The 15,669-nt window shown below is 40.4% G+C and overlaps 1 protein-coding gene across 5 annotated transcripts in view; it reads right to left on the bottom strand.

Annotated features, from left to right (window-relative positions):
- PRCP (prolylcarboxypeptidase) overlaps window positions 1–15,669 on the bottom strand; it is a 117,636-nt gene that overhangs the window by 37,255 nt on the left and 64,712 nt on the right. For 4 of the 5 annotated variants that reach the window (XM_053561162.1, XM_053561158.1, XM_053561160.1 and 1 more), the window contains 2 exons: window positions 13,985–14,149; window positions 12,714–12,901 (listed from right to left, as the gene is read on the bottom strand). The exons of the other annotated variant lie outside the window; for it this stretch is intronic. In XM_053561162.1, coding sequence (XP_053417137.1) covers window positions 12,714–12,901; window positions 13,985–14,149 — 353 coding nt within the window. The remainder of the gene's footprint in view (window positions 1–12,713; window positions 12,902–13,984; window positions 14,150–15,669) is intronic. 5 annotated transcript variants of the gene reach the window in all.

Here is a 15,669-nt window from a genome sequence, read left to right on the forward strand (position 1 = left end):
GTTATGCTCAAGGAAGTTAATGATTTCCTGTTTTATTTCTTCCTTCACCCATCTGTCATTCAACAGAAGATTGTTTAATTTCCATGCCTTTGGGTGGGGTTGAGCATTTTTGTTAGAGTTGAGTTCCACCTTTAGTGCCTTATGGTCTGAAAACATACAAGGGAAAATTTCAATTCTTTTGATTCTGTTGATATTTGTTTTGTGTCCCAGGATATGATCAATTTTGGAGAATGTTCCATGGGGTGATGAGAAGAATGTATATTCTTTATCTTTGGGGTGGAGTGTTCTATATGCATCTATCAAGCATAGTTGTTCTAGGGTCTCATTTAAATCTCTTACATCTTTGTTTAATTTCTGTTTAGAGGATCTGTCCAGCTCTGTAAGAGGTGTGTTAAAGTCCCCTGTTATGATGGTATTATCAGATATCATATTGCTCAGACTGAGTAAGGTCTGCTTCAAGAATCTGGGAGCATTTAAATTGGGTGCATAAATATTTCGAATTGAAATGTCTTCTTGTTGTAGTTTTCCCTTGACCAATATAAAGTGACTATCTTTGTCTTTTTTGACTTTAGTTGCTTTAAATCCACATGTATCTGAAAATAAGATTGCAACTCCTCTTTTCTTATGAATTCCATTTGCCTGAAAAATTGTCTTCCAACCCTTGACTCGGAGCTTTAATTTCTTTTGAAGCCAGGTGTGTTTCTTGCAGACAGCAAATGGATGGCTTGTGTTTTTTAATCCAGTCAGCCAATCTATGTCTCTTCAGTGGGGAATTCAAGCCATTAACATTTATTGAGATAATTGATAAGTGTGGTAGTATTCTATTCGTCTTATTTTGTGAGAGTCCATTGCTTAGTTTTATCTTTTGCATCAGTGTGGAGGTTAGGTTCTGTCCTTTGATTTCTGAGTTCTTACTTTGCTGCTGATCCATTGTGGTGGTCAGTGTGCAGAACAGGTTGAAGTATTTCCTTTAGAGCTGGTCTTGTTGTGGCAAATTTCCTCAATGTTTGTATATCCGTAAATGATTTGATTTCTCCGTCAATTTTGAAGCTTAGCCTAGCAGGGTACAGAATTCTGGGCTGAAAATTGTTCTGTTTAAGTAGATCAAAGGTAGATGACCATTGTCTTCTTGCTTGGAAAGTTTCATTAGAGAAGTCTGCGGTCACTCTGATGGATTTGCCCCTGTAGGTCAACTGGTGCTTACTCCTGGCAGCTTGCAGAATCTTTTCTTTTGTCTTGACTTTCGACAGGTTCATCACAATGTGTCTTGGAGAAGCTCGGTTAGAGTTGAGGCAACCTGGGGTCCGATATCCCTCTGAAAGCAGTGTGTCAGAATCTTTGGTGATGTTTGGGAAATTTTCTTTTATAATATTCTCTAGTATGGCTTCCATTCCTCTGGGGCATTCTTCTTCCCCTTCTGGAATTCCTATAACTCGTATGTTGGAACGCTTCATAAAGTCCCATAATTCTGACAGTGAACGTTCTGCTTTCTCTCTCTTCTTTTCTGCCTCTTTTACTGTCTGAGTTATCTCAAGAACTTTGTCTTCTACCTCTGAAATTCTTTCTTCTGCATGGTCTAACCTGTTGCTGATACTTTCCATTGCATCTTTAAGTTCCCTAATTGACTGTTTCAGTTCCTTCAGCTCTGCTATATCCTTTTTATATTCTTCATATCGTTCATCTCTTATTTGATTCTGTTTTTGGATTTCCTTTTGGTTATTTTCCACTTTATTAGCAATTTCCTTCATTGTTTCCATCATTTCTTTCATTGTTTTCAACATGTGTATTCTAAATTCCCTTTCTGTCAATCCTAACATTTCTATACTGGTGGAATCATCTGCAGTAGCTACCTCATGGTCCCTTGGTGGGGTTGTTCTAGACTGGTTCTTCATGTTGCCTGGAGTTTTCTGCTGATTCTTCCTCATGAGTGATTTCTTTTATCTGTTTCCTTGCCCTAATTTTCCTTTCACTTCCTCTTGCTCTTTAAGTTCTTGTGCCTGTGGACTAAGGGTTACAGGACCAGAAGGGTGAGAAGGTTGAAGAGCAAAAAAAAGGGGATGAAAGAAAGGAAGACCGAGTGATAAGAAAAAAAGAAAGATAGAGAAAGGAGAGGGGGTGGGTATAAGGAATATTGACAAAAGAAGAGAGGCACAGAAAGAGGGAGACAGGGCAATATAGGTGTACAGTAGGGTACTTTGACACAACCTTAAAAAACCCCACCTTCTGGGGGTGCCCAGTTGCGTGGTTCCCTTGAGGTCAGCAGCTCTTTGCTAACCTGGTCAGACACAGTACCCCACCTCCACCAAGTAGAGAGGAAAGACAAAAATGCTATAAATCAAACCAAAAGGGCGGCACCTGTGGCTCAGTGAGCAGGGCGCCGGCTCCATATACCGGGGGTGGCGGGTTCAAACCTGGCCCCGGCCAAACTGCAACCAAAAAAAAAAAAAAAAAAATAGCCGGGCGTTGTGGCGGGCGTCTGTAGTCCCAGCTGCTCGGGAGGCTGAGGCAGGAGAATCGCCTAAGCCCAGGAGTTGGAGGTTGCTGTGAGCTGTGTGACGCCACGGCACTCTACCGAGGGCAATAAAGTGAAACTCTGTCTCTAAAAAAAAAAAAAAAAAAAAAAAAATCAAACCAAAACAAGCAAACAGAAAACTTTACAGGGATAAAATTGGGTGAAAAACCAAATTATATCGGTAGAAACACTAGCAAAAATGAAGTTGAAGTTATTAAAAAAGGCAGCAATGGGAAATTATAATTAAACTAGGAAAATTGAGAAAGAAAAAGGGATCTGTGTGGAAAAGATTGAAATTAAAAAAACAAAAGAACATCAGCAACGTCAAAATAAACAAACAAAAAAAACACCCAAACAAAAAAAAAAAAAGAAAAAAATACACAACCAAAAACAAAGCAGTTTGTATATGTTATTGAATATTGTCTGGGCAACACGTGGTCTTCTGGGGTATGAGATGTTAGTCACAGTTCTGATACGACTGGAGGCTGCTGATTTCTCAAACCCCAGCAGGTAGACACCCTAAATCTCTCTTCAGGCCACTTAAAAGGCACTTTGAAGTTGTAAACTTGCTGAGCAGAAGCTTTCCCAGCTTTCTCGCTGGAATCGCTGCTGAAGTGGCTATCCACTTACCCAGTGTGCCAAAACTGGTCTCACTCTGCCCCTGAGGGTTAGGGCTGCAAGGCGGCTCAGACCCCACCCTTAGGCTACTTGGTTGCTGGGTTACAAGCTCCCACCCGTTTCTAGCTCTGCGACCCTGAGGGCGGAGCTTGCCGGGGCAGATCACTGACAATGGATCCGCGAGACCCACCGCCAAACACTATTAGCTCTGTCTGGCTCAGCGGCTCAGACTGGGGCCCTAGACAACGGCCAAAGTTCTCCGCACTCCCGCTCAGGCCTTCCCCAAGGCAGTTCAACTCAGTGCCAAGCCCAAGGACATCAAAACAGTTCACAGGTAAGGCCTTTCTGGTTTGCAGTCTCGCTGCTACTGAACTTACAGTTGTGGTCGGGTTTAGACGGATTGAACACACGTGACCACTTGCCGGGTTTCCACGGTTTTAGTCCTCCTCTTGGGGTCCAGAAGTCTCCCGCTGACTCCCTGTATCCTCATAGGAGTGATGATAGGCAGTTCCCACCAGCCAGAGATGCCTGGAGTCCTATCTCCCCAGACTCACGGTGCCCAGATGCAAGGAAGCTGTTACTCGGCTGCCATCTTGCTCCGCCTCCCTTCTGACGTTTTTCATTTTCATTAAGTCCAATTTATCTACATTTTCTTTTGTTGTTTGTGTTTTGGGTATGGTATCTAAGAAACTACTGTCTAATCCACAGTCATGAAAATTTATTCCTATATTTTCTTCTAAGAGTTTTGTAGTTTTAGCTCTTAGATTTACGTCTTTGGTCTATTTTGAGTTAAATTTTTTGTGTTGTATGAAATAAGGATCCAACTTCATTCTTGTGCATGTGAATATCCAGTTTCTTCAGCTTTTTTTTTTTTTTGAGACAGAGTCTCATTCTATCACCATAAGTAGAGTGCTGTGGCTTTATAGCTCAAACTCTTGGGCTTGAACAATCAATCCTCTTGCCTCAGCCTCCAAGTAGCTAGGACTACAGGTGCCTACCACAACACCCGGCTAGTTTTCTCTATTTTTAGTAGAGACGCAGTCTTACTCTTGCTCAGACTGATCTCGAACTCCTGAGCTCAAGAGATCCTCCCATGTCAGCCCCCCAGAGTGCTAGGATTACAGGCATGAGCCACTGTGCCTGGCCAAGTATTGCCATCTTAATAGTATTTCCTCTTCTAATACATGAACATGAGATGTCTTTCCATTTAAAGAAAGTGACTTTTAATTTCTTCTAACAACGTTTTGCATTTTTCAATGTAAACATCTTACACTTCTTCCATTAAGTTTGTCCCTAAGTATCACACTACTTTTTCTTTCTTTCTTTCTTTTTGAGATGGTCAGGCCAGGTTTATTGAAAGAGGATGATGACATAAGTATCTCATTCTTGATACAACTGTAAATTAAATTGTTCCCTAGTAATTCCACACATGCTAGAGTGGTTTAGAGTTTACAAAGCGTTTCATATTTCATCATTGTAACAACTCTATGAAGTAGATTTAATTATGACCTTTTTTTTTTTTAGAGACAGAGTCTCACTTTATTGCCCTCAATAGAGTGCCGTAGCGTCACAGCTCACAGCAACCTCCAGCTCTTGGGCTTAAGCCATTCTCTTGCCTCAGCCTCCTGAGTAGCTGGAACTATAGGCGCCTGCCACAAGGCCTGGCTATTTTTTTGTTGTTGCAGTTTGGCCCGGGGCGGGGTTCAAACCTGCCACCCTCAGTATATGGGGCTGGTGCCCTACCCACTGAGCCACAGGCACTGCCCTAATTATGACCCTTTTATAAATGAGAAAACAAATACCCCAAAAGGTCAAAATGCTTACCCAGATCATTTAGGTTGGCAAGTCTGAGATGCAAACTCAGGTCTTATAACCCTAGTCTAATGTGCAATTGTATACTACATCGCATTTTGTGAACACATGATTACTGCTGGAAATCAACAGCTTGTACCTTCTTGACTGGTGTGCAGAGTAAGAAGAGCATGAGCTTCAGAAACAGACACACTGGTGTACTTGGCCCAAGGCACTTTTCCCTTGTATAACACCTCTTGGCATATCTTTATCTACATACCAGTTGAAATCACTTATGGAACATTTTTATGTGTGTTCTAACATTTGTTTAATGCACACTCCATTTTGTCAGTATTATTTACAAAGCTTGAAATAAAAAATCTTCACATATATCAAGATTCCCACAAATTGTATAATCATTAAAAAAAAAAACCCTCCAGCTGTTAAGTATAATCTATACACAGAAGATTACCAAATAAGATCTCTAGCTTGGACTTTTCTTCTCTAAATTTCAGAACCAAAATTCAAATGTCTACTTCACATTTTTACATGGAAGTCAAATTAGACATCTCAAACTCATAAGGTCCAAAACTCGGTTCCTAACACTCCCAAAATGCCAGCCAGCCTTTCTTTATTAATGGCAACTTGATCCTTTTACTGGCTCAGGCAAAAGTATGGTGTCACCCTTTAATATTTAACATCATCCATGAACAAATCCTATCAGCTGTATCTTTAAATACACCCAGAATCTGACTTTTTACCATATCTCTGCCATCACCCTGATCAAAGTTACTGTTCTTTCCACCCCAAATTACTGCAATAGCCTTTTAGCTGATCTTCCTGCTTTTGTTCTTGTCATCTACAATCTAGATCTATAAAGCAACCAACCAGATTATGTGGCTCCTCTGCTCAAAACAGTACAAGTTTTCCCACTTTGTTCATAGTGAAAACCTAAGTCCTTACTACAACCATCAAGTCTCTACTGATCCAGGCCCTGTGCCCTCTGCCTGATTTTATCTCGGCTACTCTCTCCCTTGATGAGTCCACTCTAGACATACTGGCCTCTCCTTCCTCTACCAGGAGAACATGCCAGGGACACTTACTTCTCAAGGCCTTCACCCTTGCTTATTTCTCTCATCCTACCAACATAATTTTTCAAAAGTCACCCCTGTGTGAGGTTGTCCCTGTCCTTCTAATCTAAAATTCCAAACAATTTTCCTCCTTGACATTTCAGCCCATTTTCCTGGTTTATTTTTTTCTCTTTAGCATTTATACATTTGTAATGTGTTTACAGGTACTATCTTGTATTACCTATCCTATCTCTAAGTATAGAACTCCACAGGGCAGGGATTATTTTGTCTGTTTTGTTTATTTCTATATCCTCAGTTCCTGGAACCAGACCTGGGTCACAGGAGGAGCCAAACAAGTATTTACCCAGTGAATGAAAAAAAGAATTTAAGTGCCTAGTTGTCTGTGGCCTTGCACTGGATCCTTGCATAGATATCTATAATTACGTGCATGTAAGTTCATGAACATGTTATAAATCACTTCAGTACTTTTCACATGGGAAAGCAGAATTAACATAAATAATGACATAAATATATAGAGACTGACCTTCAGCTGTATGGAGTAGTGAAAAGAATAATAAATTAAGTCAGCAGATCTAAGTGTTACATCTTTATTAGCTGCATTGCCCTGGGTAAGTTAAGTAGCCCTGTGAACCTCAATTCCCATGTGGGTTACAGGAAAAAAAAAGTTTTAAAAGAAAGATAATGCCCCTTCCTCACAGAGATACTGTGAGGTCCAAGTTAAATGATATATCTAGAAATAGATGTGAACTATAAAATACTACACAAATATACAATATTATTATAATTATATTCTATAAGTATGATAGTGTTAACACCTCTAAGAGTTAAATGAATCATGAAAATGGATGTGACTGCCACTCATAAAAATTTGATCAGAATACTAATTGATTAGCTTCTTCTAGGTAAATGTACAAATTAAACAAGAAAATAAGCATTTAGGTACATCAAGTATATGTGTGCTTGAAATATACTTTTAGTAGGTGTTGTGGCTCATGCCAGTAATCCTAAAACTTTGGAAGGCTGAGGCAGGAAGATTGCTTAAGGTCAGCAGTTGGAGACCAGCCTGAACAAGAATGAGATGCTATCTCTACAAAAAATAGAAAAATTAGCCAGGCGTTGTAGCACACACCTGTAGTCTCAGTTACTTGGGAGGTTGAGATAGGAAGATCACTTGAGTTCAGGAGTTCTAGGTTGCAGTGAGCTCTGATGAGGCCACACTGCACTCTAGCCTGGGCTACAGAAGGGACTCTGTTAACAACAACAACAACAACAAAAAAAAAAAAAAAACACAAGAAAAAAGGAAAGAAAGAAAGGAAAACACTTTTAAATTCTCTGTTCCATTCAACTACAACTTAATAACATCTTTCTTGGAAAAATATCAGTCCATTTGAGGCTGCAGTGTACCAGGATTACACCTGTGAATAGCCACTGCTATTTCAGCCTGGTGACACAGTGAGACTTCAACTCAAAAAACAAAACAAAAAAAGAAAAAACTCCCATGCAAAATAGAAGCCCTAATACCAGATATATTTTTAAAGTAAACTACATAAGGAGATACATTCTCTTAAGTGAACTAATAGCCTTTATCATTATTCCAATTTGACGAGATTGGGCGCATTCAGGGTGGTATGGCCATAGACCATTATTCCAATTTGACAGGCCTAACCCAGATAGAAAACTCTCCACTATTTGCAAAACAAAAAAGCTATCCCAACAGCCACATAATAAGCAAACTGCATTTGATTTAAAAGGTCATCTGAAATAGCCTAGTGGCTTAGCAACAGTGTTTGGAGTTGCTGAGAGACCTAAAATGCACATGGACTTGAATTTTTTGGTCCTAGACATGTGAAAGCTAAACCAATCATTGGGAAATCTACAAAAAAAAAAAAAAAAGAAAGGAAAAAACTCTGCTTTCATGAGAGTATCTAGATGCCTGGGTAAAATTCCCAACAGGAAGCCTCATCTAATCACTGGCAACAATTAATTTGTCTGAGCAATGATATTAAACTAATCAGCTCCTCGGGGATACTCTTTTGGATTTATATTCAAACAATTGAGAGTGACTATCGGTAAAATGATGTCTATAAGCTGGGAAAGAAAATAAATCTTCCTGACAAAACTACTGTGAAATAAAAAAAAAAAAATTGCTAAAGTGAAACTACTAACAGCTACTATTTATTATTATTTTTTGTTTGTTTACAACTATTTATTCATATAAATAAATTGTTCTCAGACATTAGCAGCTAGCTACAGGTTTCTGTTGTCATTACTGGTTGCTACTGTTATAATAAACAGCTACTGTTTATTAAGGCCTCATTCATTCAACAAATGTTTACTGAGTACCTACTCTATATCAGGCACTGAATAGGCACAGGGGATTTAGCAGTGAAGAAAACTGACAACATCCCTACTTTCGTGGTGTACATTTCCACAACAATTTATTTACTCCTTAAAATAACCCTGTTAGAGAAGTATTATTCTTTTTAATGTATATAAATTGGCAATTTGCCCAAGGCCATGCTGCTAATCCAGAAAGGCAGCAGAATGGCATCAAGGTCTACCTGACTTCAAAGCCTTCACTGGCAAATCTCCAACCCAACAATCAATAATTGAATTTTCCAACCAGAAAAGCTTCTGTGTGAAGCAACCTAAAGAGAGAAGCCTGGTCACAAAGAAACTTTCCACTGTGCGACATTTTCTTTCTCACCAACCAGAACTGTTATATAGCTGGTAGCCACTCAGTCCAAAGAACAGAGACACCTGAGGCTGCTCCTGTACTTTGGGAATGTACTTTCTTCAACAAAGCAGGAGAATTTTGAATTTTTTAATGACTTGAACATTTGGCATTGGATTTTTGATACCTAGCAGCCTTCGAAAAAGATTTCTTTGTAAAAGTAGACCTGCCACTGCAGAAAGATAAACCTTCATCTTCACATAGTCTTAGCTTGAAAGCTTCACACACTTCCTGAGCTGCGCTTTGCATTACCCATCCTTATCAGCACACACACATTTAATGGGCAGCCATTATGTGCCAGTCACTGTTGCACGTGCTGCAGGCACAGAGATGGTGAAGATGAGGTTCTGGACACTGAGAAGTTCACAATCTCATGTGGCAGATAGAAACACAAACAGATCATTTTCACACAGAGTGATAAGTGGTATTCACAGGTGCTAGGGGAGCTAAGGAGGAGGGAGAAACCTACTTTCCCTGGAGGAGTCAAGAAAGATTTCTTGGAGGTGTCTTGAGTCCTAAAAAAAGGGGAAAAAGAGGAAACAAAAGAACATTCATGGACAAATACTCAGTTCCTGGTGGCTTGAAGGTAAAGTGCAAGGTGAAGGGTGTATGTCCATTAATTCATTCAGCAAATATTTTTTGAGCATATATATTTACGAGGTCTGGGCCAAGTTCTTTGCTGGGTTAACTGTTTTTTTTTTGTAGAGACAGAGTCTCACTGTACCGCCCTCGGGTAGAGTGCCGTGGCATCACATGGCTCACAGCAACCTCTAACTCTTGGGCTTACGCGATTCTCTTGCCTCAGCCTCCCGAGTAGCTGGGACTACAGGCGCCCGCCACAACGCCCGGCTATTTTTTGGTTGCGGTTTGGCCGGGGCCAGGTTTGAACCCACCACCCTCGGCATATGGGGCCGGCGCCCTACTCACTGAGCCACAGGCGCCGCCCTGGGTTAACTGTTTTAAGCATCAGAACAACTTTATGGAGTGACTGCTATTATTATTCTCATTTTACAGAAGATAAAACTGAGGATCAAAGAACTTACATAATTTTATTTTCTTTTTTCTTTTTTTTTTTGAGACAGAGTCTCACTTTTTCACCCTCAGTAGAGTGCCCTGGTACTTACATAGTTCATAGCAACCTCAAACTCTTGAGCTAAAGTGATACACTTGCCTCAGTCTCCCAAATAGCTGGGACTACAGGTGCCCACCACAATACTCAGCTATTTTTAGAGACAGGGTCTCACTCTTGTTCAGGCTGGTCTTGAACTCCTGAGCTTAAGCAATCCACCAGCCTCGGCCTCCCAGAGTGCTAGAATTACAGACATGAGCCATGCATCTAGCTTAAAAATTTTATTTTAGAGAGCTGATTGTACGTTTGCATAGCTGTTTTTCAAAGTCCTTTCTTACACTGGTCACAAAGAGAATTTCCACTTACTGACTTCTGGTCTATTCCCAAAACTTTTCTCATGATGAATGCCCCCTCCTCTAATGATAACAATGATGATGATTTTGCTAGCTTGAGAAAAATAATATAAAAGAGCAAATGGATAACTAAAATACTTATCTGTAAGGGTTAAAACCAACAAAAAAGGACAATGTATTTGACCAAAGCTCATATAATAAAACCTCATACAAAGACTAAAGACTCCACTTAACAATTCAGTTTGAACTTTAGTTTTGTAGGGTCAAAGTGTGGATAGATGTGCTTGAAGTTTAGAATGCTAGAAAAATCCACATAAATACGCCATGGAGATGTTTCTAAAGAAGAACAAAACGTTGACAAAGTACTTCCTTTAACAAGACAAAGAGAGCTTGGAGATTACTGTGGTCTGACTGTCCCCTAAAATTCATGGGCTGAAACTTAATCCCCACCATAGTAGTATTAAGAGGTGAGGCCTTTGGGGAATGACGAGGGATCCATCCACATGGATGGATTAGTGCCTTATTAAAGGGCTCGAGGAAACCAGCTCAGGCCCCTGTTTGCCCTTAGACCTTCTGCCATGTGGAGGGATGCTGCCTTTAAGGTGCCATCTTGGAAGCAGAGACCAGGCCCCCACCAGACACTGAACCTGACAGGACCTGGATCTTCAACTTACCAGCCTCCATAACTGTGAGAAATAAATTCAATGCTGTTTATAAATTACCCAGCCTTAGGTCTTGTTTATTTGTTTGTTTGTTTTTGAGATAGAGTCTCACTTTGTTGCTCCCGGTAGAGTACCATGGTGTCATAGCTCACAGCAACCTCAGTCTCCAGGGCTCAAGTGATTCTCTTGCCTCAGCCTTCTGAATAGCTGGGACTATAGGCACCCATCACAATGCCCAGCTGTCAGGTTTTTTGTTATAGCATCAATAACAGACTAAGAGAGATACAAAGGCTTATGCCGTAGTCTTCTTCAATCCTTTCATGTTTTCCCCATTTCAAACATGCTAAATTTGGCACTGCTTCCTTAAACACCCTAAATAGATTAATTGGCTCGACTATCACTTTATATGACTAAGTTGAAGGATACAGTTTTGAAGAATTCTGTAGAGGACAAGAAACACAATTTAAGAAAATAAAGCAAATAGATTCTAAGTTTTCCACTAAAGTGTCTCATCTTTTATTTTGGAGACAGGTATCCTGCTAGGTTAGAAAATAGCAAGAGTCCAATAAGTCAGAGGCTTTTTGCAAAGTGGACAGTGCCACCAGCCTAACCTCAGAAAGCCCACCTCCAGACAAGCAGCAATCTTCCCTCCTAAAAGCTACTCCTGGGCAACAAGGGCCAAATCTGACTCAATTAAAAGGGCTTGTGAGAGAATGACAGTTACAATTTAAACAACAGCTCTAGTTAACAGGTATGTAGTGGTATCTCTCTCCTATTTTCATATGGATTTGGAGAAATGTTTGATTAACTAGTTATCTTAATAGGTAACAACCTAATGTTTAAGCCAGAACATTAACATTTCAAAGTTGTAGTCTGATACACATAGAGTCTATTCAATTCACTCTAATGTGAACCAAGGGCATATATGTCACTTCTTGAGGAGCAGTGTAACAGAGAAGAACAAACATGGGTTTTACAGTCCAACAAGCCAAGGTAGAAATCTGGCTTTACCATTTAGTAGCTAAAACAAAGCTGGTTAAGTTTTGGCAAGTGACTGAACACAATGACCCGCAGTTTCCACCTTCATCAAAAAGGGAGTATAACAGGGCGGCGCCTGTGGCTCAAAGGAGTAGGGCCCGGCCCCATATGCCGGAGGTGGCGGGTTCAAACCCAGCCCCGGCCAGAAACGGCAGAAAAAAAAAAAAAAAAGTATAACAGCTACTTCCCAGGGTTGCTCTGAGGATGTCACGAACAGAATGAAGTGGGCATTTCAAAAGTCTGTTGAATAAATACTGCAATTTTTAATTATCATTAATAATAGTAACAATAATAAGACAAATTGTGAACAACAGGTGATGCTTCATTTTGTGTTGGACAGTTTTTTAAAAATACTTTTAAATTTTGTTGTTGTTGGTTTTTAGTCATTTAATGAAATACACTGGTAATAGGGCATAAAATCATCTCTCTTCTCAGTATCCTCCATCTCTCCAGGTTTAGGAAGACATGATGGGTACCATTCTGCATTCTTTTTTTTTTGTAGAGACAGAGTCTCACTTTATCACCCTTGGTAGAGTGCCGTGGTGTCACACTGCTCACAGCAACCTCCAACTCCTGGGCTAGGCGATTCTCTTGCCTCAGCCTCCCAAGTAGCTGGGACTACAGGCATCCGCCACAACGCCCGGCTATTTTTTTGTTGCAGTTGGGCCGGGGCCGGGTTTGAACCCATCACCCTCAGTATATGTAGCCGGCGCCCTACCCACTGAACCACCCCATTCTGCATTCTTTATAGTTTTCCTGCCCAGCATTTCCTTGGTTCTGTTTCCTCAGCTATTCTACAAAGTCTCTGTCAACCAAAGTTTCCCTTTAGACTAGCAAACACTCACCTGAAAACAATGTTCGTGTGTGAATTGATGTTTTTGCCTCCATATGTCGTAGTGATCCAGGAAGGGCTCGGTCTCACACCCCACTGTTTAAAACATTCATCAGAAAATTCCTTCAAGTTCCATGCATGAGGTTCAAACATGTCATCAATACCATTAGTGCAAAAAGGCATGACTATTTCCGTACAAGCCTAAGAACCAAGCCAAGAGAAGATCCAATGAGGAGATGAGGCAAAAAGAGGCTAAATAAATTATCCAAAGTCATAGCTGGAAAGTAGCAAAGCCAGGGTTTGCACTCAGGCAAGCCAGCTTCAGAGTCCCTGCTCTTTCTTTTTTTTTTTTTTTTTTTTTGTAGAGACAGAGTCTCACTGTACCGCCCTCGGGTAGAGTGCCATGGTGTCACATGGCTCACAGCAACCTCTTAACTCTTGGGCTTACTTGATTCTCTTGCCTCAGCCTCCCGAGCAGCTGGGACTACAGGCGCCCGCCACAACGCCCAGCTATTTTTTTTTTTGTTGCAGTTTGGCCGGGGCTGGGTTTGAACCCGCCACCCTCTCGGCATATGGGTCTGGCGCCCTACTCACTGAGCCACAGGCGCCGCCCGAGTCCCTGCTCTTTCTTTCTGTGTCTTCCAACCTCTCACTATGTGTAGAAACACTTGGCTGAAAAGTCACAGAAGTTAGGACTACATATTCCTTCTTTTTTTTTTTTTTGCAGTTTTTTGCTGCACCTGGGTTTCAACCTGTCACCTCCAGTATATGGGGCCTGCGCCCTATTCCTTGAGCCACAGGTGGCACCCCACATTCCTTCTTCATAAAATGCTTTCCTTCACATCAGTTACATTTAATCCTCACAACAACTCTGGAAGGAAAGTATTGTTATTAGTCTCACTGTGCAGGTAAAGGAATAGGAGTTCAGAAGGAGACAAAGTAGGCCCCCCATTCTTTTATGTTACTTTAATAGCTCTTATCAAGATGTTTTGCAATATTAGTTCAGTTACCTACCTTTCTCATAGGCTATATTTAATGGTGAGATCATGTAATATTTATCTTTGTATCTTTGAAGCCTAGAGGAGTGTCCGACATTGGTAAGCACTTTATATATGTTCAGCAATAATTAAATGAATGAATGAGGAAACTCGTCCAAGGTCTTACAGTTTTAAGTAATAGAGCCAGAACTGGATCCAGGTTGGATAAGAAAACCTTGTGTACCTAGTTGCAGCATAATTGCAGTGAAAAGAAAGTTCCTCGTGGGGAAACTACATATACAATTACCTGATAGCTCCAACCCAGGGATCCCAAACTGCTAGTTGTTGTCGCTGAAACATTCAGGCATTGAGCCTCACCAGAATAATTATAATAGATATTCAGAGCTTGGAATATATTCTGCATCATCAGTGAATCAGAAACATTGGGATTTTTCAAATACTGGCACACTACCTATCATTTTAGAGAGAGAAATGGGAGAAGCGTGAGGACATAAATATAAAATGAGTGACAGTTTAGACACTGAGAAGAAATATGATTTTGATTGGTCATAAAACATTTTTAAGCATCTACCTGCACTGCTTAACAATTTCTATTCCTTGAGTATAACCTCCTTTATAAAACTCTGAAATTACTTCCCAGGCTGCAGAATTTGCATGGTGTGTAAAGTCCTCTCCATCTACCCACCACTCTAGCTTCATCTTTGCTGCCTTTGCTCCAGCCCAGTAAAACCACTCCCACCACATCAAGCCCCTTCCTTTTTGCCCTTACTCACCCTGAAATGCCCTTTTCTCCACTCTCCTGCTCCACTATTGCCTGGCAGACACCAACTCATCTTTTACAATATTCAGCTCAAATATCACCTCCTCTCTGAGGCACCTGTGCCTACATGTCCAAGTTGAGAAGAACGAAACTAATCACTTTTGGTGCCTCCACTATGCCCTGTACCTATTCCCATCAGAGCCCCTGTAACATTCTATCGTGTTCACTTGATTCCAGAATGTCTCCCCCAGCCCTTAGCAAGATATATTATGATTATATTTTTATGAAAATGCAAATTTTATAGACTTTTTTATAGAAGAACTACATGAAACTCCAATACCTATGCTATGACAAAAGAAATGTATTCTGCAATTCCCCAGAGCCCAAATATTCCCATCATTAGCACATAATCAGTGCCTGAAATTCTAACTCTAAAACTCACAGACAATACTCAGAATTAGGAGTAAAGGCAGGGACTGACTAGGCTGGCACATGGAATCCTAGCTACATAATAACAACTACAATAGCTACTGATTATAAACCCTGGGTTTACAACCATTATATTATTTAATTCTCAAAAAGCACTATCAGATAGATTATCATCCACTATTTTACATGAAGAAACTGATTCTCAGGCTAAATCACTTTATTTAAGGTCACTCAGCTAGTAAATGGTAGGATCCAGATTTGCCCCCTCCCATGTCTCTGCTTTTTGAAATATACTTCTTATCCACTGTGCCACACAGCTTAGGAAGTATTCTCTTGTAAAACTATAAATAGCCCCCGTGGCAAGGAAACACATTAAATTTACACTTGATATAAATTCAGAGATATGGTCCTTTCCCATTTCATATGGAAAAATATATATACATATAATAGACAAGGTCTGAAAAAAAGGACATGAGTCCAGAGAAAGAGTCAGTTAGTTACTCTATCTCAGAGAGAGATTTTTGGCAGTGTGAGCAATACCAAGGCCTGGGCTAGGGACACGGTCCCAGTCAGGAAAGAAAGGTACTAAGAAAGGATAGTAAGGAGCTACAAGCAAACCAGCCCCTCAACCCAATTCTACTTGGTACCAGCTGCCTGCAATACTTTCATGGAAAAAGGGGAAACTTGAAAAGACAAAGAAATGAATTGTAGGGGATATTCGATGCCTCTCCCAAAATGTATTTGGTACAGCAATATTTCTATAAAATGTTAATTGGTGGTTT

Source organism: Nycticebus coucang, chromosome 14 (assembly GCF_027406575.1).
Source record: "Nycticebus coucang isolate mNycCou1 chromosome 14, mNycCou1.pri, whole genome shotgun sequence".
In the NCBI taxonomy this organism is placed as follows: Eukaryota; Metazoa; Chordata; class Mammalia; order Primates; family Lorisidae; genus Nycticebus; species Nycticebus coucang.